This window comes from Penicillium verhagenii (genome assembly GCF_028828195.1).
Source record: "Penicillium verhagenii strain IBT 33310 chromosome Unknown utg000002l_segment0_segment0, whole genome shotgun sequence".
NCBI classification, from domain to species: domain Eukaryota; kingdom Fungi; phylum Ascomycota; class Eurotiomycetes; order Eurotiales; family Aspergillaceae; genus Penicillium; species Penicillium verhagenii.
Genome location: NW_026643166.1, coordinates 1,556,205 through 1,580,207, shown reverse-complemented (window position 1 = coordinate 1,580,207; position 24,003 = coordinate 1,556,205). Strand labels below are relative to the sequence as shown.

The 24,003-nt window shown below is 49.0% G+C and overlaps 10 protein-coding genes across 10 annotated transcripts; 4 read left to right on the top strand and 6 right to left on the bottom strand.

The window, feature by feature from the left end:
- Window positions 1–186: 186 nt before the first annotated feature.
- Window positions 187–1,440, top strand: N7466_000576 (uncharacterized protein; the record flags this gene model as incomplete). The annotated part of the gene is made up of 1 exon (XM_057159974.1): window positions 187–1,440. One exon carries the CDS (start codon window positions 187–189, stop codon window positions 1,438–1,440), a length of 1,254 nt encoding a protein of 417 aa, XP_057026222.1.
- Window positions 1,441–1,743: 303 nt separating this feature from the next.
- Window positions 1,744–2,922, bottom strand: N7466_000575 (Mrp/NBP35 family ATP-binding protein; the record flags this gene model as incomplete). The annotated part of the gene is made up of 2 exons (XM_057159973.1): window positions 1,744–2,691; window positions 2,890–2,922. The coding sequence occupies 2 exons, from the start codon at window positions 2,920–2,922 to the stop codon at window positions 1,744–1,746; spliced, it is 981 nt and encodes a 326-aa protein (XP_057026221.1).
- A 315-nt stretch (window positions 2,923–3,237) lies between these two features.
- On the bottom strand, window positions 3,238–4,542 carry N7466_000574 (protein phosphatase regulator SHP1; the record flags this gene model as incomplete). The annotated part of the gene is made up of 3 exons (XM_057159972.1): window positions 3,238–3,961; window positions 4,025–4,395; window positions 4,471–4,542. The coding sequence occupies 3 exons, from the start codon at window positions 4,540–4,542 to the stop codon at window positions 3,238–3,240; spliced, it is 1,167 nt and encodes a 388-aa protein (XP_057026220.1).
- A 540-nt stretch (window positions 4,543–5,082) lies between these two features.
- Window positions 5,083–5,532, top strand: N7466_000573 (TOM13-domain-containing protein; the record flags this gene model as incomplete). The annotated part of the gene is made up of 2 exons (XM_057159971.1): window positions 5,083–5,352; window positions 5,416–5,532. The coding sequence occupies 2 exons, from the start codon at window positions 5,083–5,085 to the stop codon at window positions 5,530–5,532; spliced, it is 387 nt and encodes a 128-aa protein (XP_057026219.1).
- Window positions 5,533–5,971: 439 nt separating this feature from the next.
- N7466_000572 (membrane insertase OXA1) lies at window positions 5,972–7,594 on the top strand (the record flags this gene model as incomplete). Its single annotated transcript, XM_057159970.1, has 3 exons — window positions 5,972–6,061; window positions 6,119–6,862; window positions 6,923–7,594. 3 exons carry the CDS (start codon window positions 5,972–5,974, stop codon window positions 7,592–7,594), a joined length of 1,506 nt encoding a protein of 501 aa, XP_057026218.1.
- A 483-nt stretch (window positions 7,595–8,077) lies between these two features.
- Window positions 8,078–12,086, bottom strand: N7466_000571 (uncharacterized protein; the record flags this gene model as incomplete). Its single annotated transcript, XM_057159969.1, has 4 exons — window positions 8,078–8,757; window positions 8,864–9,491; window positions 10,901–11,516; window positions 11,593–12,086. The coding sequence occupies 4 exons, from the start codon at window positions 12,084–12,086 to the stop codon at window positions 8,078–8,080; spliced, it is 2,418 nt and encodes an 805-aa protein (XP_057026217.1).
- Window positions 12,087–14,098: 2,012 nt separating this feature from the next.
- Window positions 14,099–16,180, top strand: N7466_000570 (uncharacterized protein; the record flags this gene model as incomplete). The annotated part of the gene is made up of 7 exons (XM_057159968.1): window positions 14,099–14,354; window positions 14,452–14,551; window positions 14,617–14,629; window positions 14,695–14,912; window positions 14,970–15,119; window positions 15,173–15,573; window positions 15,633–16,180. 7 exons carry the CDS (start codon window positions 14,099–14,101, stop codon window positions 16,178–16,180), a joined length of 1,686 nt encoding a protein of 561 aa, XP_057026216.1.
- Window positions 16,181–16,951: 771 nt separating this feature from the next.
- On the bottom strand, window positions 16,952–18,518 carry N7466_000569 (adenosylmethionine decarboxylase SPE2; the record flags this gene model as incomplete). The annotated part of the gene is made up of 2 exons (XM_057159967.1): window positions 16,952–18,327; window positions 18,398–18,518. The coding sequence occupies 2 exons, from the start codon at window positions 18,516–18,518 to the stop codon at window positions 16,952–16,954; spliced, it is 1,497 nt and encodes a 498-aa protein (XP_057026215.1).
- A 1,588-nt stretch (window positions 18,519–20,106) lies between these two features.
- On the bottom strand, window positions 20,107–21,560 carry N7466_000568 (TATA-binding protein-associated factor TAF6; the record flags this gene model as incomplete). The annotated part of the gene is made up of 3 exons (XM_057159966.1): window positions 20,107–20,652; window positions 20,716–21,134; window positions 21,191–21,560. 3 exons carry the CDS (start codon window positions 21,558–21,560, stop codon window positions 20,107–20,109), a joined length of 1,335 nt encoding a protein of 444 aa, XP_057026214.1.
- A 647-nt stretch (window positions 21,561–22,207) lies between these two features.
- Window positions 22,208–23,756, bottom strand: N7466_000567 (cytochrome P450; the record flags this gene model as incomplete). The annotated part of the gene is made up of 5 exons (XM_057159965.1): window positions 22,208–22,253; window positions 22,313–22,479; window positions 22,539–22,807; window positions 22,847–23,630; window positions 23,697–23,756. The coding sequence occupies 5 exons, from the start codon at window positions 23,754–23,756 to the stop codon at window positions 22,208–22,210; spliced, it is 1,326 nt and encodes a 441-aa protein (XP_057026213.1).
- Window positions 23,757–24,003: the final 247 nt, after the last annotated feature.

Below are 24,003 nucleotides of genomic sequence, written 5' to 3'. Positions count from 1 at the left end.
CACTGCCAGCGCATCAAAAGCATATGCAACGCGAATGCGACTTGAATGCACCTCTCCTCGTGAGTGCATCGTAGACGTGTACTTCCTGTATTTCCCCCCACCTACAAACCACTGCCGAGCGGGGTTTCCCTCGGTTTACGTTGGCTTGCAGTGAAAGCGTGACTTCGTTCTCTAGATTGGTGCAAGATGGATTCTGACACATTTCCCACTCGCTGGGATGGTACTCGGCTGTCATCATCCCCCTTCTCGCGACCTGGATGGTCCCGACTGTCTCCATCCTATGCACCGCCAACAAGCGATGCGGGTCCCTCACACCACGCAGATTGGCGTCACTATGAATCTGCATTAGACGAGTCAGATCGATCTCACCGATCTACCGCCCTGCATCAAGCTCACAGTTCACGGCCTTTATCCCGGCGAGATAAGCCTGTCAACCCTGCTGCCTATAGACAACTGCACTCTGTACCAACTCAGCCTGTCCTTGTCAGAGCGTACTCCGGAAATGCTGAGGGCACTACAATTACAAGATCGCCGACTATGTCTCCACGCCGATTGTTCCCATTTACGGGTCCAAGGACTTCGGCTCCGACTCGCTCACCGGGCCCGCCTCTCCCCTCGGACAAGGATTTCAGTATCGAAAGTATACTACAGGCCATCGAGCCTGATATCCGTGGAACCCTTGATTCCATTGCTGATATCTGTGGACGAAGCAAGCTCAGTCTTGCTAATGAATATGGCAGCCACATTGCCCCCCTCGGTGAAATCCGAGCTCCCCCTGGTGGCTTGGTGCCTGTCGAAGAAGTCAGCACCAGTGACGAGCGTCGTGATGAAGGTGTAGTGATCTTTGATGACGACCCAAATCTTATGGCCATGGACGCTAGTCGTGATACCAACCCGTTCTCATACTATCGGTATATTGAGAACCTCCGCCAAGCTGCCTCGGCTTTGGAACGAAACGGAGAACCCGGTCCGACAGTGTCTGCACCGTCAGTGCGTACACGATCTGCAGCAGTAAACAACCACACTGCTGTCTTGTCAGAGCCTGACGTTGTCAATTTGCCGAACACTCGAGACTTTATCTCTAGACCGAAGCACTCTGGGCGAGACTTACTAGCCAAGCACATTACTCCCCAGGATGAGTCTGTGCCACAAGATATCGCGACCCATGCTGTTGTTTCAGAGGTTCATCTGGAAGCCCGGGCCGAAGAGGGACATCTGTCTGGTGACGTCGGTGGCTTCGCCATGAATAATTCTATTTATCTTCATCCAAACGAGACATGGCAAGCATCCGATATAATACACTCTCTACTTGGCTGGTTACGCTGGACAGCACGAGTAGCTGAACCAGAGAATCGGCCTGCTTTACAATCAGCCGAGAGCCGTTTACGTGCCATGTTACAACAATCAGCCATCGACAGGAACATATCTGCACTATCATAGGTGTATTTCTGCTGAGAACGACTTAAGAAACGAGTCATGATGAATGATGAATGATAAATGATAATGATAGTGATAGTGATTGCGATGACCATTGACAATTATTAGCGTGTTTTGTTATTTTTGCTTCAATCAACTTATTACTCTCATCCAATTTTGTTCATTCCGTTGGGCTTGATCCAAAATAACCTCCATGTATATGAGCAAGAAAAACGCCATGATGCAATATACCCTTGGAGTCAGATCCAAATATCGCTGAGAATGAAATCAACAAAAAAAGCTTTCGTAGTTAAACGAGAACGGTCCTTAGGCTGCAGTCTGCTGCAACCCATCAACAATGGTCTTCGCAAACCCTTCAAATCGAGGATAAGACCATCCCTCCTGGTACTTTTCGACGAGGGGCCTCTCATCTGGTTCAACCGGCTCGGCCTGCACCTTATTCTGTTTCTGCCCATCATTGTCGTCTGTTTCATCTTCATCTTCGTCATCACTCAACTCCATCTTCCCTTCAACCAATTCCCCGAACTTAACATCAACAGGCACCTTCCCCAAAAATGGAATTCCAAGTTGCTGCGACATGACCTCTCCACCACCACTCGAGAACAAATTGCTCACTTCCCCACAACACGGACAAGCGTAACCCGACATATTCTCGATAACACCCAGAATAGGTATACTAGTCTTCACGCAGAAATTCGCCTCTTTGCGTACATCTGATGTCGCAACAGCCTGTGGCGTAGTAACCAGCACTGCACCCGCCAACCTAGGCATATGATTCTGCGCCGCTAGCACCGGGTCCGCAGTCGAGAGGGTAAGTAGTTGTTCCGCAAGCGCAATATGCTCGTCGCTCGTACCCGGCGGTGTATCAATAAGCAGGTAATCTGTGGAGCCCCATGAGACATCTGAAAGGAACTGACGGATCATCGCTGTTTTCTTAGGACCGCGCCAGATTACTGCGTCGCCGCGGTCTCGGAGGAGGAAACCTAGGGACATGCAGTGGAGGGAGCCGCGCGGGGAGGGGGACGGGGTTGTAGAGTCTGTGGTTTGTGATGTGACCCTGCTGTGTACCGGAACTGGAAGCCAGCCTGCGGGGGATTGGGTGATCTTTGCATCTTCGAGGCCGACTAGACGGGGGATTGAGGGGCCTGTTAGGTCGATGTCGAGGATGCCGACGGATTTTCCTTGGAGGGAGAGCGCAAGGGCTAGTTGGAGGGTTACGGAGGATTTTCCGACACCACCTTTGCCGGATAGAATCTGCGATTCAAATATTTGTTAGCGATTAGACTATATTGGACTTGTGTTTTGCCTCCCATGCGCAGTTGTAGCTTGCGGCGTTATCGATAAGGCGATTGGAGGGGCAAGTTGTTTTTTTTTTCTTTGCCCTTTTGTCTTGCGCAACAGAGAATTTGGGGCTTTGGAACGAAGCGCATTGTGTATCTGCAAAGATCTTACCAGGACGATGTTTTTAACTCCATCGAGAGACATTTTGTGTATAAGAAGGTGAAGAGGCAAGAATGACTTTTGGAGGAAAGACAAGTGGGGGTCCGATGGCTGCTTATCAATCTACCTCTGACTAAAAGAAGGGCTGTGGATGGTTCGCCGATACAGCAGGTAATAATGTATAAGTAGTTGAAATTCGGAATCCTGTTTCTTTTTCTGTATCTCTTTATTGTGTAAGGCTAAAGGGACAGTGGCTTTGCCAATGGTAATCATGAAAATGTAGAAAATGAAGTTCCAACTTCCCCACGAATCCTAAACTTAGAGATCAAGCTAGAGATAAAAGGAAGATTATCAATCCTCCTATTTCCATTTTTGCACCAAAACTCCGCCGCGCTTAAACTCGGGCAGGTCTGCAAGAGTTGCTTTCCAGTCATTCAATTCATTGTTGGGGAATGTAGTCATCAGGACCCATTCACGGTCGCGGCTATTCGGAGTGGCGGCAGCGACAAATTCATAAACATCGGCGATTGTAGCACTGGTGTTAAAACGGGAACTCATACGAGTTCCATCTCCCAACCGAATCTGAAGGCTCACGCTTGGCTGCGACTCGTCCACGTCCTGCTTTGGAGGTTGACCGCCGGAAGAGGAAGTTGCTGGCTCAGCGGGTGGAGGAGCAGATAAAACACCCGGTGTTGGGCTGCCGAGACGTTGACCAGACCCAGAGAAGGGCTTGTATTGAGCCTTGGGTTTCACGTATTTCTCTGTGTGTTGCTTAAGCTCCACGTCCACTTCCTGTCCGGCTTGTACATTCATAATTCCCAGAGGAGCCCGGCCTTGTCGGATGCCATCCAAGATCTCGGCATTTCGAGGATCATCCGATCGATATAGCTCACCATCATCAACCGAGAATCCATCGGCCCAGAAGTGGAGGATTCGCTGAACATGCTGAGCTCGTTGCGGGGCTGGTGCAGTGAGATCTTCGACCACACGGCTGGGGGCATCATCGCCACCAAGAGTACGAGCGGTGCCAGTGAAATGAGAGGGGCGAGACTCGGGTTCGTCTGAGTGAGTAGGTGGAGCGGCTCTATTCATTTATGTATTAGCATCAAGGGTTATGCGCCATGGTCCGATGATTCGCTAGACATACCTCCGAGCTTTTTCCAGGATTTTCTTTTTGAGATCATCGGGGTTCTGCACAGCCAAGCCAGATTTCTCTCCTCCGGTGAAAAAGTCGTGGTCTTCGGAGCCATCGTCTTCTGAATCATCGCCCCCACTTGTTGAAGCAAAGTCCCCCAATGTTGCAAACCTCTTTTTGGGCACCGGGCGCTTAGTGACTGATGGTTTGGGTGCAGCCGAAGCAGATGAAGTAGCAGCGCCACCAAGCGATCGCCCACCTGAAGCTGTTCCGGAGGTCTCTTCAGCTGGGTTCATGTCCTGTAAAGCCTCATCCTGCTCCGCAAAGAACTCAGCCACAGCGGCTTCAATGTCTCCGTTGTGGTTGCCAAGATATTCTATGGCCTGTCATATCAAATTGCAATGTCAGAAATCCAAACACATAATTCTCGGGCCTGTGTTGAATAGCTCGTATCTTACATCTGAGGCCTGGACACCTGTCATGGCACAGAACTGAGCCACAATCTCATCTTGCTCAGCGGCGTGATCCATGCTGGAGGTTGTTGTACGAGAATATAAACTGTTCGGGTAGTGAGTGAGCACAGGGATATAGTTCTGTGGGTTGGACAGGAGAAAACGCGTGAAATCGATCGAACGGAGAAGCTTAGTTGGAGTCGAGTCGCCAGACAAACACCGCGGGCAGGTACGTCACTGCAATTGGTCAGCGGGACAACCTGAGAAGATCCCCTCCGCCTTTTGAACAAGATTGATGTATACAACCACCGCTCCATTATCAAGAGATGTACTAGATTTCATAGATTCTTAATAATTACCAATCAAAGAAACCTCTGTAATCACATGTTCTATCTCCAATGGCTACCAAGATTTTACTAAGAACACAATATTTGCTTAAATTCGTCTTAGCAGACTACCTTTGAATGTATTGTTCAGCTGACATAATCGGCATTTCGCAGGAGCATCCCGTGCCACCGTGCCAAGCGGTCGACCGATCTCGATACAAACCACCCCAACTTGTTATTCTTCCTTGTCACCAGCTCCTTTTCACCCCACTGCTCAGAACAATCTGCCATCATGGCATCTGACACCCCAGCTTCGCAAGGCGAGCTCTACGACTCCACCATAACCGTTCCCTCCGATTCGGAAAACTACTCAGCCAACCACGAGCTATCTTCGTCTACTTCAAGCTCTCCCATGATTCTCTATAAGCCTCCATCCATTTGGGGCATTCTCCGCGGGGCAGCCATCAATCTCTTTCTTCCTTTCGTTAATGGTCTGATGCTCGGGTTTGGTGAACTCTTTGCTCATGAGGCGGCCTTCCGTCTTGGGTGGTCAAACACCAAGGTATGTGTTGATAGTCAGCCCGCTTGGTCTTCATGGACAGTCCTGATGTGTTTGTTACTACAGATTTTCCCAGCCTACCGCAGATCCCATCCCGTGGGCCCTGGAATCGACGTTCGAGAGCTTCCCTCGGAGCGGAGGCGGACCTTCTCCGGGTTGAAAGACACCGCTGCTCTTGAATAAAGTCCAGGGCTTCTCCCTCTCGCAAACCCTTCACTCTAGCAAAATGGAGCGTTCTATGATGAAGTCAATATGTAGACCTGCATCTATATGGAACCTCGAAACGGGATATGTTTGATCGGAGTAATTTCTGCATCTAGGCGGTGCCTGGATATAGCACATGTAAATAGAATTTCGTCTAGCGGAGTCTGGCGCTCTTGGATCTGCATTATTACCTATTATTAGAACTTTGAAATGGCAATACCACTTGTTCATGATAATCTATTTGTTCTGTATATACTGTTCACCATCGGCCAATGATCGATCTACTGCATCGAACCGGGACTCGGCGAGTGTTTATTGACCGCTCTCCGCCCGGCAGAAAAAGTCTCCCCGACATTAGTCGCAGGAGGCTTCTCTTGTGCCCAGTCTCATTCACTTCGTTCATTTCTTTGTCGCCACAATGATGGGTGCTACTGGTCTAAATGGGGCTGGTGTTGCCACTGCTATTGCCCGGCAACGGCTCACTGCTCTCCCTCGGTCTTCGCGATTGGTATGCCATCCCAAAAACCAACTCAAAGCGCATCGGAGATTAACTGATCCGCTGTAGATGTCCACTTTCCGCACCCAGCGCGTGCGCCTGCCTGGAGCGCCCGGTCAATTGACCTCAGGACTCGCTGGAAACGCGTCCCGTTGGGCAGCCCCGGCTCTTGCTGGCCCTGCCGCCATTCGTTTCAACTCTACCGCCACCGATTCCATCGCTATTCCGGTTGAGACACCAGGCGAGCTACCGAAAATCGAAGACCTCTCTGCGATCGATATTGCGAGCATCCCCGAACACATTGGATATTTGAAACTACTTGGGTTGGACTATGGCTGGGGTCCATCTTCCATGATGCAGTGGACCCTCGAACACATTCACATGTGGACCGACATGCCCTGGTGGGCCAGTATCATCGGCTGTGGTATTCTAATTCGTCTGGCACTTTTGAAGCCTATGCTTGACGCCTCCAACCAAGGAGCCAAGTTACATAACCTGAAGCACCTTCTCAACCCGGTCCGCGCAAAGATGATGAAGGCCGCCACGGAGAAGAATAACGTTGAGGTCCAGCGGTACAGAGCGGAAGCCAAGCAGATCCAGATAGACAACGGTATCAACATCTACAAGTCATTTATTCCTATGCTTCAAGCACCGCTAGGTTTTGGAATGTTCCGTGTTCTCCGAGGCATGACCGAGCTTCCTGTACCGGCCTTGTTAAACGAGCAAGTCCTCTGGCTCAATGACCTAACTATGTCTGATCCATATCTTATTCTCCCAATCATCAGTTCATACTGCTTGTACAGGACTCTGAAGGTTTGTCACCTCGCCTACCTAATTCAATTTTGTATCAGCCACTAACAATAACCGTCACAGAAAGGAGGTGAGGCTGGTATGACTGAGCTCATGAACGGTCCCGCAGGCAAGGGCCTTATCCGCGGTCTCCCAATCCTGACCTTGGCTTTCACGGCATTCATGCCCAGTGCGCTCCAGCTCTACTTTGCTGCTACGGGTATTTGGGCCTATGGTCAAGCCCAAATCGTGAACAATCTCAAATTCCGCGCCTGGATGAAGATGGAAACTCCCCAACAATTTGGCAGTGATACCGAGCTCCAGAACGATAGTCTGTCGCAATTGACACGACGCATCCAAGAAGAAAACCAAAAACGACTCCGCGAGGCCCGAGCCGAGTTCCAAGAGATGAAAGTCGATCCCTCAAAGATGAGTGCCATCGATCGATGGATGAAGGATGGAAAGGATTGGCTCAAGGAGCTTCAGCAACAGGTTTCCAAGGGTGCGAAGGACATGAGCGGCTCCGGTCGTCCTGACACCAACGCAGATGGCTCTCCTGCTGCGCCACCACGTCTTACCGATGCCCAGCTTAAGAGGGCAACAAAGGAAGAGGAGGAACAACTTGCATATGATAAGGAGGAACGTGAGCGTCGTAACGAGGAACGCCGTCTTGCTTATAAGCAGACGCAGGAGAATGAGAGAGATCGTGTGAAGAGATCCATGGAGAAACAACAGCAAGCTGCGCAACGGAAGTGATGTTGTTTGAATGTGTATAATATACTGTAAACTACTAGTGAGACCTGTCAATTACTTGCATCCGGTTGGGATTCTTCTTCTGTTTTTCCCTCGCCGCCCTGACACATCCTTCCGCAACCTCTTCACATGTGCACTCCTCCAGGCTGTTGCTCCAGCCTCCAGGTTAGACACTAGTGGGCATAGCCTTAGGTAGTGGTTTTTAACTCATTTCCTCCCTTCAATGTTCTCCAGTGTTATTTTCACTCTAAGTCAATTCGATCATTCATCTACTTTGGTAAGTGGCAGGTACCTCGTGTTCCCTGAAGTCAATATTGTATTTGATACGTGTTTCAAACCGACCCAGACATACTACATGTATCTATTCACAAAGGTCTATTATACACAAGCAGAAAATTGGAATTCCAGTCCCAACCAGCAATCTAGGTGGTATGCAAATTGGAGCGTTGTTCACGAATACCTAGCATGTCAAGACTAGTCGCAATTTCATACAGTCTGCATAGGAATTGACGTGGCAGGCAAAGGCAAACCCTCCTTTTCGTTCTCGGAGCCCACAAACACAGCCTTTTCCAGCTTGGCTGTCATCCTTGCACAGAAGGTATCCACATACGCCGTCCAAGCAGCCGCACAAGCATAAACAATCGCAATCCAAACAGGAATGCTCATACCAACCACCCAAGGCGATCTCAAGGGCAACCAGTTATCTCGGATATCATCCGTGGCCGCCTCGGGGCCCTCCCAAGGCTGACCAGTAATACCATACAACATCCAACAAAGCACAACGCGCAGCATCGTGCCATGAATGAGATATACAGCGAAACTTTGCTTGCCCAGCCAGAGCAGCAGGCGGTTTGCAAGGAACTCCTTTGTAGTCGGGGATAGATAGATTGCCAAGATAATCATGTCGACGCCAAGGGCTGTGTAGCGCTTACCAATATCTACATTTGGTGGGAAAATGTATGTTGCTGCGTTGAACATAGTCTTGGACCAAGTTGCCCATTCTGGGTGGTCGCCTGGGTATGAGGCTATCAAGAGTCCCAGAATTGCAAGGGGCAAGGTAATAGCTTTGCGAAGGTAGCGGTGTGTTTGTACCCAGTTTTTAAGGGCTGTGTTATAAGAGAGGTCGCTGAGAAGCATACCGTAGACGGCTTGCATTTGAAAGGTTTCTACGGCAAGGCAATGTTAGCAAGTTGGTTTTCACAACACCATTTGTAGCTTCCAGGACAATAATACTGAAATGCTGCTGCGTTGAAGTGTATGCAGGCGACTCACCGGTATTTTTCGCCGCATCTTGATGGAAGTACAAGATCATCGCAATATAAACCAACATACGGAATCGGAACCGCATGAACACCGTTCCAACAATCAAGATATAAACCAGCATAGAGGACGCCAGCAGCGGCAAAAGTGCCCATTGGTGATCGTCATAAGCCATATACCCCGTCGTCCACGTCGACAGGAAGTTCCCAAGAAGCCTCACAACTTCCTTCCAGAATGAATCCTCTAACTCTGGCGACGCATATCGACACCACCAGCAATCCGACCGATTGGCAACAACGAACCCGCCAAACTGCGCGACCACCCACGAGATCACCAGCGCAATGGAAGCCGGCAGTATCAGACGCGGGGGTCGTCTAAATGCGCTTTTCCCGACTGTAGTCAACGCGCCGCCTGTATCTCCGCTGCGAGATTGTTTCAATGGCTTCAGGGCACAGACATAGCCTGTTAGGAAGGCGAATATTGTGACGCCTACCCGGCCTTGCCAAGGGATGCGCAAGATGGGCCACTGAAGGATTCGGGGGTCTGCATCTTCGGTGTCGCTTGGAGAGAAAAGGTCATAGTCCCATGCGCGGGCGAGGTGAGTTAGGACTACGAGGAAGGAGGCGATACCTCGTAAACCCTGTTGGTTGAGAATATGATATGAGTATATGCGGTTTCACTCATAGTATTAAATGAAGAGTGCTTTGGATTGGAATACCTACATCAATCCATTTCACGCTTTTTCGAGGATCACCTTTTGTTGTTGAATTGCCTTGGTTCCATTGTAGGGATGTGGGGATTTTGTCCCGCAAACGAGTGTATAAGTGCAAAGAACGAAAGGATGTCATGATATGTAGATCAAAGCAGCGAAAGGGAAAGCTCTGATAGAATGAGTGTTAAAAAGAAATGGATTCGGTTGCTAGCAGCAACTATAGATCAAGCTCAAATCCAGCACCTAATCCCCAAATGAGTGAGGGTGATAGGATCCCTGGACTGTAGATAACCAGAGCAGCAGGATTAGCGAAATCAAAAAGAACGTGACTGAAAGAGCGGATTTATTAATGAATAGAGCAAATACTTCAATGAAAGGAAGGGCACGAGGATATTCCACATCGAGGGGTCATGGTAAATGGCAGGTCAATCCAATCCCCGTGAAGGTAAAAATCCGCCAAGAAAGAAGGGGCATGTACAAAACCCAACCTCACTTCTGACGTGGCAAATCAATTGAGCGAGGGGATGTGCAGCATGAGCTTATACGTAGATCCGATGGCGCCACAAATATCCCTTCATGGGCCTCGGTGGGCGGTTCGGAGGGCCGTGGAATCCCCAGGCAAGATCACATAGTTGTTTCGCATTGTTGATCAAGACACCGATTCAGTGAGCACGTCTTTGGTATGGAGGAGTCAAGTGACTGTTATGCGGGAAAAGAGAACAGGGAAACCACCCAAAGTGCCCTTGCAGCAGCCAGAGTCGAGACAAATGGATGTGGAATCGAGCTACAAAACCCAATGTTGTTGTTATTACTCCACAGGCAGCATAAACCGGAAGCTTAGCTCAATTTTGACAGCTGTTGTTACAATGAGAAACTTGACGTGTCTAGTGCATACTTTACTATGCATAGATCTAAATACCAAATTGTGGTGACTGTCTATGTACGTGCTGCCAAGAATCCACGGCCTCCTAGATCGACCGAGTCACCCAGATAAGCGGAATGTTTCCCTGTATTAAGACCGACTATGCCCCCAGCAAAGGGTACGTACATAGTAAGGACCAACCAAACCAAAGATACTACTGTAGTTGTAACTTGATTAAAAGTCAGATCCCGCGAGGGTATGATAATATTTGCAGCTAGAAAAAAAGCTTACGCCGAATCGCCCATCAGCCCTGGAGGGCGACAAAACCTTCAAGATGTTAAGATGAATAAGCAAAGCAGTCAGATATGAACATCCTTTTCCACCAGATACGCCACGCAACAAATGCAATAATAAATAGAGTGATAAATGCTGTACGGGGAAAAATGCCTTAGCGGAATAGTCTGCGTCCGCCAACGCTACCAGAACTCCATGTAAATGCTCCCTTGACACCGAGGTTATCCATACTCATACCCGAGAAACCGACACCGCCACCTTCACCGTCACGCTTCGATCGCCTCTGTGCTTCACGCAAGTGTGAGGGTAGAAGCTGGCCTCGGTGTGGGTTGGGCGGCGGGCGGAATTCACGTCGCGGGCGCGAAGGAGCAGGGCTAGGCGCTGTTTTTGAGGAGGACGTTGAAGGATGTGTTTGCGATGGGTCGGGAGATTCTTTCTTAATGCCATTGCCTAGGGAGGCGATACCCGATTGGGTGGGTGTTCCCGTTTTGGTCGTTGCTTGGGCCTGGATTTTGGCTTGCCAAGCTTCCTCCGCAGCGGCTTCTTCGGCATCGAACTTCGCGCGAGTCGCTTGATCGTGTGCAATGGCCCATTCGGCCTGAACAGTTCGCGCCTTTTCAATCATCTCACCAGCAAAAACCTTGGTAAAACCATTGACTGATGTGACCACACTTGCCGGGACAGACTGGGAGAGTGCGTGGTTGACAATTCGACGGAGGGATTCTTTGCGTAGCTTCGCACGCTTGAACAGATCGTACCGCTCAGATTGAATGGGATTAAATGCATCCACCAAGATCCTGTAGAGCAGTCGCGCAAAGTTAGTAACCTCATCAACCATTCCCCATCAACTTCAGGAAGAAAAGCAAGACATACGCAAGATTCTTCTTCTCTGCCTCTGTGTCAACAGCCCCCTCCTCCCGACCCAAAAGCTCCCCCTCGTCATCATCGTCATCATAGTCATCGCCATCATCAGCTGGACGCCCACCGCCCATCCCTCCCCGTACTGAGCCCTCGGCGTCCGCAGAGCCAAATCGACCCGCATCACCAGTTCGTGTACTCATCGCATCATCCCGATCGCGGTCCTTATCAGCCTTAGTCTTCCGTCCGCGCTTCTTCCCACGCGCCGAGGAAAAGACCCCATCCGCGCTGGTCCCTCCCAGGCTTCCAGTGAAACTGCCCGTGACACTACCAGCATCACTTGTGCCAGCGAAACTGCGCTCTGTCGGGGCAAGGTTTGCTGGGAAGGACGTCTGTCGAAGGGGGTGCTGCATGCGCTGCTTTTTGCCGATCGGCTGTGAGGTGGTGGATGAGATGGAGGGGCGCTTGAGAGAAGTAGTTGGGTTCTGGTATGATGGAGGTGACGACATTTTGTAGCTGGTGAGTGATATGGAATCTGAGGATGGGATTTGGTCAAAAAGTGAGTGGGGGTGAGTAAAGGTAGCCGACCCGGCGCGAAGGGTTGGAAGTGAGCTGGTACACCAAGACAATGGAAGGCCGGGATGAAGTGACGTTAAAGAAAATTACACGCGATCATGACTCTTGAGATGATAAGTCTGGACTCGGAGATGCGACTGTTAAACTCCATTTGCCGGTGTTCACCGCCTACTTATTTTCGAGATATCACTTGGTCAACCAATCATATCTCGAGGCATCTACATACCTTAAGGCGTCGCATAAACTTGAACTTGGATATTCTTCGTGCTTTGATTGACACTATGAGACAATGAAAGCTCTCAAATCAAAATTTTTTGTTCCAATTGAGAAATGGAAGCCCAAAAAGCCGAGGTGATCGGGAAGCCAGTTGACGGAATAATCCAGCGACAGTCATGTGCAAATAGGCCAAGTGCTTGGGCAACAAGGAACTGTAGAGCCTGTTTATTATGACCATGAGCACTCGAAATGTGTATTATTATGGAGGGTCAGAGTACAAATCGTGGGTTTGGTGAAATCTGAATCTCATAGATCAGTGACTTGGTCAGCCTCAAGCGTAGTGGCTGTCAAGACTCCACCTCTTCATCGGCTCCACTTGAACTCTATTTGGGCCAAAGCTCAGATATCCAGAGCTTCAGATCTGTGCTTTGCCGTCACGTATCCAGTCACGTACGTGGCCATTGACTCAGTTATGGTAGGAACTTGCACAATTTGGTCTTTGAGCTTAATTGATCAAGAATTGAGAGAAGAAAGGCGAGGCATGACCCCGTGACCCGTGAGTAGATAAACTACTTGCCAAGACTTCTATTATGTCAGCAGAGAAGCCGAGATTGGAAGGTTTGACGAGGGTCGCAAGACAACTTCCTCAACTTCCTCAACTTGATGAACTTGACAAACTTGACTGCACTACTCTCCAAATGAATATTATTGAGAGGCAATGGTTTTGCTATGAAAATTTAGTCCAAGTTTTTCTCTTCCCTTTTCGCATTTTCCACTAACGAAGCTACATATAACGTACTGTCTCTCAACATCTTTCTACTGTATGAGCACCAGTTTCGTCCCCTATCGGCAGCAGAACTAGAACTGGGGCATCAATTTCTCCTTCTTCGCTTCCATGTTGACATTTGACCCCAGTCTTATTGCCGACTTGGGGCATAACGGCGGGGCCATTCCGGTGGAGATGGGAAAAAAGCCGGGAAGCCATGGCTTGGCTCACAAACCCACACGGTTGCAAGCGTTCCTGGTTGGCCAAAACCATAGTGAAGGCACCACTTCGCGCCCTCTATGGAGTACTTACTCCATAGTTACTGGTCACCATTATGAATCCAATATCCCGAAATGTGGAGCATGAAATATTTTTCAATTTGCTTCCGGTTATGCACTGGAAACTAAAAAAGGGAATGAGTCTTGCCGCACACCAGCTACTTCTAAAGTTACCCCGTCGACTATTTTCTGTGGTAAAAGTGACTTCCACCGACAAGATCGACCTGGAACTCTTCCTCACTGTTGATTTTTGATTTTGTATCTGACCGACTTCGAGAATTGCTGCTCACAATCATTGTTGGATAGCTTCAAAAAGAAAGAACAAAAGCAAAGAAACTGCCAGTTCCGTTCGACAAATCGCCACAAATCCCTGAGACTTTGACAGTAGCAACAATAAGGTTGCCATCTCGCTTTATCCCGTCTGCGACATTGATTCATTCTCATCTTGCCTTGCCTTGCGACTCATTCGATTATCCATTGTGCGACAATCTCGATCATCCAGTGCACCTGCAACCGCCTTTTCCATTGCGCCAATCTGCCCACGCGAAGATATACCCCCAAGCAATTTTGAATACTTCCTGTCGAAATACACCATTCATATCTCCTTTGCGACAACCGCTTACCTTGCCACGCGACTCAATAATACTGCTGTCCCTCTGCGACTTGAAATATAGCCATACTCACCATGCCAAGCACTAATTGGAGAAATATGTTGGCTAACCGAGACCGTCGCCAATTCCCCGAAGTGGTTGTGCCTCTCGAAAGAGCTTCTTTGAAAAGCAGAAACGATGCCAATGACTCCGACAATACCCAAGATGCGGCCTCTGTTCAAGAAAAGGGTGCTAGTGCCGGCTATGGACAGACTACGCTGACTCTAGAGGTCCTCCGAGCTGAGATTCTATCAGAGACGGCTGCTTCGGGCCATAACACTGCCTACGATCGTAAGTTCATGGCGCTGGTCTCCGTACTCTTTCAGATCCAACGGGCCAAATGCCTGTTTTCAGGAGCCCTCGAAATTAATATATGGACCTTCTGTAGGTAAAGCAAAGGTCATCAACAGGGCGATTCAGGATATTGGCATGGGCCGCTATCAATGGGGCCTCTTCGTTCTGTGCGGATTCGGTTGGATCGCGGACAAGTAAGCAAACAAACGTGTTTTTTTCAGTAGTCATGTACGGTATTGCTAACGAGAACTCAATATAGTCTGTGGTTGCAGGTATGATCTGCAAATTATGAGTCTAATCATCATAGAAAAAGAAATGATTAACTAATCTTTTGTAGGGAGTTGCCCTGACTTTGACCCCGATTGCCAATGAATTCGGTATTTCTGAAAATGATTCTCGGTTTGCTACATGTGCACTCTTTGTTGGTTTGATCATTGGTGCCTCTTTCTGGGGTATTGCTTCCGATGCGATTGGTAGACGCCCTGCCTTCAACATGACCTTGTGTATTTGTGGTATATTCGGTCTTGCGGCAGGTGGAGCACCTAGCTGGATTGGGTAGGCTTCTTCGACATCACGGAAAGATAAATCTCATCTTGCTGACACTGAATCCAGGGTTTGCGCTTTGTATGCCTGTCTAGGTCTCGGTGTTGGTGGCAATCTGCCTGTTGACGCCGCTGTCTTCCTCGAGTGCTTGCCCCCAAACTCCGCCAGCATCTTGAGTGGACTGGCTACCTGGTGGTCCGTTGGAACTTTAATCTCCAGGTATGTACCTAACAAATATGGCAAATTTCCATCACAGGATTAACACGCTACAGTATGCTCGCCTGGGCTTTTATTCCCAACTTTTCCTGCGCAAGCGCTGCCACGTGTGTCAAGGCCGACAACTGGGGCTGGAGATATCTAGTCCTTTCCCTGGGTGCTATCACATTCGCCATGTTCCTTTGCCGTTTCCTTCTCTTCACGCTTTACGAGTCTCCCAAGTTCTTGGTCTCTCGCGGGCGTCAGGATGAGGCGGTTGCTGCAGTCCATGGAATAGCTTACAAGAACAAGACCACCACTTGGTTAACCGAAGAAATCTTGAACGACATTGGCGGTCTTCCTGAGGATGATCCGAAGCAGTCTCTTTCTTACGGAGAAATCGTCAAGCGGTCATTGGAAAGATTTTCTATGCAGCAAGTTGCTCCTCTATTTGCAACCAAGCGACTTGCAATCTCAAGTATGTACCTCCGAACCTCCCTTTATATCATTTTTTGAACTAATAATGTAAAAAAATAGCTATCTTGATTTGGTTCTGTTGGATTTGTATTGGACTGGGCTACACACTATTCAACGCCTTCTTGCCACAATACCTGAGCGCCAACTCTTCCACCTACGTGACCTACCGTAATTACGCCATCACAGCCGTCTGTGGAATCCCGGGCCCTCTTCTTGCGTGGGTCCTCGTCGACAACCCCTACCTCGGTCGTAAGGGCACGATGGCTGGCTCCACTCTTATCACAGGCGTTTTACTTTTCTGCTTCACTGCATCGAAAGACTCCAACGTCCAACTGGCCTGCTCTTCCCTAGAATCGTTCTTCCAGATGGCTATGTACGGTGTTCTTTATGCCTATACGCCTGAGATTTTCCCTGCTCCGAACCGTGGTACCGGAACGGGTATTGCTAGCTGTCTGAACCGCATTGCTGGTTTGATGGCGCCTATCATTGGTATCTACGCTAGCATTGACCCTATCACACCGATCTATGCGTCCGGTGCGCTTATTCTTGCTGCCTTTGTCGCGATGGTTTTCCTGCCTATTGAAACTCGGGGAAAGCAGTCACTTTAGACTGACTGGGCTTGAAGATGAACCTTTGTTTGGAAGATTACATCCCGAGAATATTTCGATTTTTTAAAGATCGTCGAGAAGTTGCATCCATCAATGGATGTGGCGTAATGTATATTAAATTCCGCCGTGGTTTTCTTCAATGTTTTTGGAAGTACATACACATGTGGGTATGGATAGATGGATACCGTCATAAAATGTATTGAAATACCTATACTTGGTTATCGTTCTATGACAGAGACCTATCTACTGGGTACCACTAGTTATAGAGGATATGCGCGGTTTTGGGATTGTTTGTATTGTTTGTATTCAAGGTAGGTAAAATTGAGTCGCTGAAGGGGATAAGACAAGAAATGTCCTAAGCTCTACTCATGAAGATATGGTCCATAATAAGTGATATTTGGATACTACTATGGAACGAACTAATACGATGCGATAACAGGGGCCGTGAGAACATTGCAGCAGAACATAGACACAGAAAATGACCCAGGCGCTTGAAGCATATGGATGCAATGCAACACTGTGTACTATGAAAAGGCAATGCGAGCCGAAGAACAAACAAAAGAACGAGAAAAAAAAAAGATGCTAGTAAGAATATACTAGTAAGATGGAAAGAAAAAAATCAAAAACGACAAAAATCAAAGAAAAAAAACAAAAACAAAAACAAAAACAAAAAAAAGACCCGACGGTGCAACGTCTCATGCATGGCAAAGCTACGAAAGCAGATCGACGGGAAGTAACGAACGGGAAGAAGATAAGCTGACGAAGCCAACTTTAAATCTTCTCACCAATCCGGGGAGCCCCCCCTTTCCAGTCGTTGCTCTCGTAGTATCGGAACACAAGGTCGTATCCGTTCAGGTCGTGAACAATGCGATCTACACGACGGTAACCCTCGACGTGCTCATTCTTGGGGTTGCGGCGCAGAGCCGGTTGCAGCGAGTGTTTCTCATCGAAGTCACCAGCATCAGCGTCAATCTCCTCAACACTAGGCTTCGTTTCAAACAAGGTGATGCTGAAACGGCCAGGCTTAAAGATGTCCACAACCTGCTGAATGATCTCCATGGTGGTCTTATTGCTCTGCGAGTGTGGGACATTAGCCTCAAAGGATGCATACGAGCATTGAGGCTCGGGAGTCACATGCACCGTGAAATAATGAGTCGGGGCCTTGCTGTCCGGCGCAGGAACAACACCGTTGGCCGAGAAACCACAGGGTGTGAAGAGGTACGCATCAATGCGAGCATCTGGAAACTTGCTCTTCGGGTAAATATCCGAAAGACCACAGGACTGCGACACGACGGCACCAAGAGCGTGACCCTCAGTGGTCAGCTCTGCTGGCAAGACTCGTTCGCCCTGCACCTCTTCATCGAGGTCGGAGCCATTGTTGAAGACATCAACGTGGTCGACACCCTCATCTCTGTCGTAGTTGCGGTACTGTTTTTCGGCCACGGCAGCGGCGTTGTCCAGATAGAATTGCTTCGCATGTTCCTCGTCCAAGTCGGTCATCAAAATCTCCAAAGTCTCGTCATTCTCTTCGCAAGTAGCGATCGGAGCCTCGTGCGGGACTTGGAGATGTTTGGTCTCGGTCTCTTTGAAACTCACTTGGTCCGTAGGACTGGCCGGAGGCGTGAGTATGGTGTTAGGCTCGGTCAGGTACAAGTACCAGTGCTCGCCGTTCATCTTGCCAATCATGTAAGCACTTCCGTTCAGGAAAAGCTGGTCCATATTGCGGACTTCATCACGCCAGCTGCGGTGGGGTCCAAGCTGACGATCGGGGAACAGGTAGTTTTTACGGCTGTAGAAGACACGGTAGGGAGTCGCAGCAACTGCGATGCCACAAGAAGACGGTGCGGTCGCACGCGGGAATCCGGCAAACAAGGTGGCAATCTCGAGAATGCGAGGGAGACCGGACAGCAGAGTGGTAGTTCCACAGGTCTTGAGAATCAATTTGTGTGGCCAGACAAACATGCTGGACTCGGACAGGAGGTAGGCATCCACATCATCGGATCCGACCACGGACAGCACCTGGCAGTTGACCAGGTCCAACATATCCTTCCAGATCTCGCTAGGCACTCTCTTCAGGCCATCTGGGCCTGCAGCGCCAAGCTCGTTGGCAGATGGGGCGAACCACACCTCTAGAAGTTTCTCAGGGCCTACACCACAAAAGTCAGTATGAGATTGAACATATATGATGGAATCAGGTGATGGGAGGTAGTCACAAACCTTCAAAGGCATTAGAAGAATCGAGGTCCTGAGTAGCCTCATGATTGATGATCAGAGAAGGTGTTCCAGCGAACGAGGACGGAGACTGAGTGTAATTCTGGGGAATGCCGGTGAAAACCATCTCCAGAGAATTGATGCAGCCGAGGCTGGTAGACTTGTGTAGAAATGAGGTATGAAAGAAGATGGGTGACGTAGGATCACCCAAACTTGGAGGGATAGAGACAAAAGGCTATAGAAGCACTGTCTACTTACCCAGACGAACAGGGGGCGATGCCCGTCTGAGAAGAGAAGGCCCTTGGACAAAATTTAACTGGTCAGACCAGGCAGTGGAGGGACCTTAGAGACCTAAAGGGCTGCTAAGGGGGACGGAAAGCGAAGGCGAGAAAGAAGACGGTGCAAGGAATGTTGACTGTCAGTCGAGTACCCTCGTACTGAAGATGCCGATACCGATAAAAGTACCGGGTCTAGCAGACGAGTGTATCTGCGTTGTGATAGAGGATAGAGGGTGTGGGTGTGAGTCGCGTTATCGAGGCCTGGAAAGGTTGAAAAGTCAATTAAGTGTTTTAGGAATTAAGTGGAGTCAAACTGGGGGTTATTTTGAGAGGAAAGACTGGGGTTGAACAGCAATTTGTGTGAATGCAAAAATAGAACGACAAGTATTCAATGCAATTGCTTATTGTGATCGAGCCCATAGTATGCATGCATATTATTTGATTGGATCTCGGCACCCAACAAGGTAATAACAGCTGCAAGAGAAAGAAACGAAAAAGTGACGGGAAAGTGACGGAAAAAAGACTCACTTTGCAGGCTTAGAGAGAAATCGCAGAAGATCCTTTGGGCTCATGAAAGGCAGGAAAGGAAATTCAGCTTAGAACTGCACGATGTCGCGCGAGGCCACGATCGTGAACATCCGCGGGGCGGAATAGGCAAATCAAATTGATCGAGCAGTCTAACGAATACCCGAGAGATGGAATTGGCGTTAAAGAAGAAGAGAGATGGGTTCTCTTCAGAAGATCCGGTAGTCAACACAAGAAAAGTGTTTACTCTTCAGTCCTCAGGAGGGGAAGTGACAAGTTGGGTAAAAAAAAAAAAAAGTTTGGCTGTGAAAGAAGTGGTTTGTGGTTGGTAGGTGCGCGATTTTGTCTGTGGGCCCGTGTTCTCCGTGGGGCGCGGAGCAAAATTTGTCTGACATCAGGGAACGAGCCCTGTTAGTTCCTTGGTATTCAACAAGTCCGATATGCCCCGGAATTGAGGACAACAACGGGGGGGTTACACACCTGAAAATGATCTAGGCAGGAAGATACTAAAGATGCAATACAAGGTCGTCTTAGGACAAAACCTGAATAGTGCGTTGCAGAAATTGAAAATCGCAAATTCCAAGTGTATGAGTCTGGGCACAAGGGCGGCCACATCAGGCAGAAATCTAAATTCGGAATTTAGCTTTTCCTCATTAGGTAAGCTGGGGAGGGGTTTCCCGTGATCGACAGGGCCTGATTAGGGTGCACACTAGTAAAAGTGCCGGTGAGACGGGGCATTATTAGTAATTACGTCGTCAACGGGAAATCTTATCAATTGAAGATATACAGCTTAAAAAAAAGATAAAAACAAGCTTTAAAAATAAACCGATTCAACTAATACCTCCGAACTCCAATTTCATAACGCCATCAATGGTTGCAATCCATTTTGTGGAGAGTGTGCATACCTCCGGATCATGATTCGAGAAGCAGATAGGCCAGCTGCACCTCATTGGCCTCGGCAATTTTGCCAGCAATTAGATCACCGACCTTACCGACCAATCGAGAGCGAAGTTCCTCATTGACAACATCAGGGTGGCCATTTGCCAGGGATGCATGGCTATCCCGAAGAGAAGCCAGGACTGCAAGAATGGCATTGAGCACACGCTCAGCGGCGGGCCGGCGAGCTGAATCTTCAAGTCCATCACTGAGCAGCTTGGAATATTCAGTGAGGTTGGGAAGCATAAGTACACGAATCACCTCGGCCCCACCCACAGCTTGCATGCCAATGACAGCGCCATAATGGGCACCGAAAGGCTTGGAGGGGTCCAAGAAGCTCTTCAGGCACGAACGGACAAGACGTGGCTTGAGCATGTGAGAGGAGTGGGAGTACTTCTTGGCAATATGGCCCAAAAGTGAAGCAGCCAAATCCCGAAGAGCACACTGCTCGGCCACGTCAGCAGCTCCACCGAGCTGTCGACCTATCAGACAGGTCAAAATGGAGGGCACCACGGATGCGACCTAAACCCAGTTAGTATTGATTGAAATCGCTTTGGAAATGAATGAAGAACCACATATACATACATATGGGTCAACGTAGAGGGATGTGTTTTGCACCAGAGCCTCAGCCATGTGCATCACTTGCGTCAGGACGAAGATATCCTTCAGACTGTGCGTGACCTTTTCGGCGATGAACTGCACAAAGTATGGGACCAGTTGGTGCAGGCCAGGGTCCTCCCGTAGACTAGCATATCCAGACGTCCGGTAGTCCTCACTGTTCTCATCCAGGAACGCGCTGCAAACCTTCTCAAAGTACAGCTGCAACTCTTTAGAGAGTACATGCTTCACCAAAGGTTTCACAGCCACGTCACCTGTCCCACTCATCGCTGCTAGTGTGGAGTTGGCATTGGGACCCTTCGAGACCAGCTCAAGGTTCCGAGAGTCTGCGGCGGTCGGGTTTTGGGGAATGGATGGCTGCACGCCTTCTACCGCGAGCCAATGGGCTATGAAGATCATGTCAGCAAGATTAAAAGGAGAGGAGTTGCTGGATTTGACTGACCTGTGAAAGCAACCTCGCGGGGAACTTTAGGCAAAGGGGCATTGATCAGTTTCTCAAAGTCGACCTCCTCGTCTTCAAGATAGAATAACGGTTGACCGGGTCCAAGCGAAGCTTCTCCAAAGCGCAGAGGACGAAGAGATTCATATCCATAAAGAGGTTCGACATCGAGGTTTCGCAGAGCAAGGGAGATATCCTGAGTTGTCAAAACCGTTCGCTTTCCTTGGCGCATGGCCTTGAGTGCCTCTTCTAGGACTTGCGCGACTCGGAATTCCACGTCGCGAGCGAGGTTCTCCGTCACATCGTGGCTGAGGTTTGTGAGACCAGCGGACTCAGCAACATCCCGGATGTTGTCTGGGTTCCAGACAGACATGATGGGTCAACAAGACGAGTAGCGTAGATATGGACCGATCGGGGGTTCTGGGATTCAGGAATGGCGGTGTTGCGGATGAGTAGAGAAGTGAGGGACGGATCGTAGAAGTTTTCTCAAAAGACAAAATGGCGCATTCTGAGGCAGTGAGATCAAGCTTCAAAGTGAAGTGAGATATAAATTAACACAACGCGACAAGGCACGCGATCATTGACTGTATCATACTGAAGGAGAAGCTTGTGACGATCAAGTGAATAGTTGCGCTATCGGTCTTAATGCGTATCCCTACAATGTAGCTCTTTTCCCATACACCGCCTGGCGCCCATGTCTATTGGCGGGCATCTTCTAGATACTCACGGACCTCCTAGATAAATGAACCGACTGAGGATACCTTGGTCATGAGTATGTAAATTATCTGTGCTGATCCTAGGCTGATGTTCACTAAAAACTCAACCCAAAATCCCCTGCTACGGAAAACAACTGGTTGGAAATGGGGGCTTTCCCAAGGCACAATCGTGTGCCCAGGGCAGCAGGGCTCTATGAGTTCAACTTTCTTTCCCTAAATTTCCCTTGGCTTCAAATGCACCCACAACGGATCCCGATGCCACCAGCCAGTCATAGGATGCAGAAGCCAGTCTGAGATCAAAGTTTCAGACTAGTTTTGCAAGGATTGTGCGCATTTCAGCGTAAGCAAGACTGTTATCTCGTCTGGTTAGAGGAAATACCCATTGTTGGGGGAAATGATGATAACTTACTTCATGCCAATGCAGTTCCGAGGACCGATACTGAATGGGGTAACAATCTTCAATTCATCATTGGCGAACCGAGAATCGCCCAACCATCTTTCGGGGACGAAGGATTCCGGAATGTAAAAGCGAGAGGACGACCTATACGACGCCCAAGGACTAACGTGGACCCGTGTCTACATACTGATCAGTCTTCTGACATTGGGTCGTCCGCTCTGGTCTCAATCTAACTCACCCCTTCAGGTACCCATTGCCCTGCGATCGTAGCACCGCCTTTGGGTGCCCTTCTGGGCAATCCAGCAGAAGCAGGAGGGAACAATCTCAGGCCTTCCTTAAGGACTGCCAGTGTATATGTCAGGGAATTGACACTGGTCAGGTTGATTTCTTTGTCACTCTGAAAGGCCAATCTCACTTCTGCGGTTAGTTTATCCAGCACATGCGGGTTTTGGCACAGGTGATAGGTAAGGCCAGATAGCAAGGATGCCGTTGTATCACTTCCTGCAACTACAAATGTCATTGCATTGAGTTCTAGCTCTTGCATACTAAATGAGCCTGCCCGGAGTAGGGGGCCCATAAAGTCATCGCGCATAAACCCTTGAGGGACGCGGCTGGCGACTTTGTCTTTGGTGTAAGTGATCATCTGTTTCATCTCCTCTTTCAGGTGTTGAGGAATCAGGCGTTGCAGAAATGGTTGGAGAAGTGGAAGCCGCTTAGCAGAGCCGACCAGAACACTCCATATGTTGTTTTGAGTCATTGTGCGAACCCAGGGGTGGTAGCGGCCACTATCGACACTCTCAAATGGTTCACCAAAGGCCAAGTCACCAATGATGTCAAAAGTGATAAGATTGAACCACTCGCTAAGGTCTTGAGGGCCCTGAGACACCCTCTCGTGTAGCCGCTGGATGAAAAGATTTGTGAACTTCATGATGGACTCCTCTTGGTCGTTGGTCGCCTTGTTCGAGAACGATGGGCTGGGAATCTTTCGAACTTTTGCATGCTCCCCATTGCTTGGTGTGGTCACAATGGAGTGGGCACCGCCTAGAGAAAAATAAAAATCGGGTGATTTGGTGAAAGGTCCAGATCCACCTCCAAAGGCATAAATATCCTTCTGGGCTTCCTGGCCAATATAAGCCACTTCGTCAGGGGCGATGCGGACAACATGGCCAAATCGTTCGTGCAGTTCTGTTAGTTTGTAGACCAATTCACCGTGGGTGGAATACCAAAGGGAAGGGAGAATTGAGGCTGCCCAGAGCCTGGGGCCAGGATATTTGCGTAGGGGATGAAAGTAAATGTTGTAGATGCCTAGGACCACGGCATAACATGTCGCCTACATGACCAATCAGTTAATTGAGACGAAACAGAAGTTGAGTTTATCTGGGTTGGGGCTCCTCACAGACAGTGTCAATAGAGCAAGAACTACCGACGACGTCAACAGGTAGTTTAGAAGCGTCATATCTTAGGACTCAAGGGGTCTTGTTCGTATAAAATGAAGGTAGAAATGGCACAATTACCGTGGGTAGGTCTTGGAAGAGTAAAACATGTGCGTATTCTAACCACATGCGCAAGGCTCTTATATTTGTTTCTCGTAGATACGTGTGCTGCTACTCTCAAGCATATCCCAGATATCACATTACGCACAGCACAACTGGAATTTAAGCATATTTATGCATTCGATTGTTACTTTTTTCAACAAGATTTGC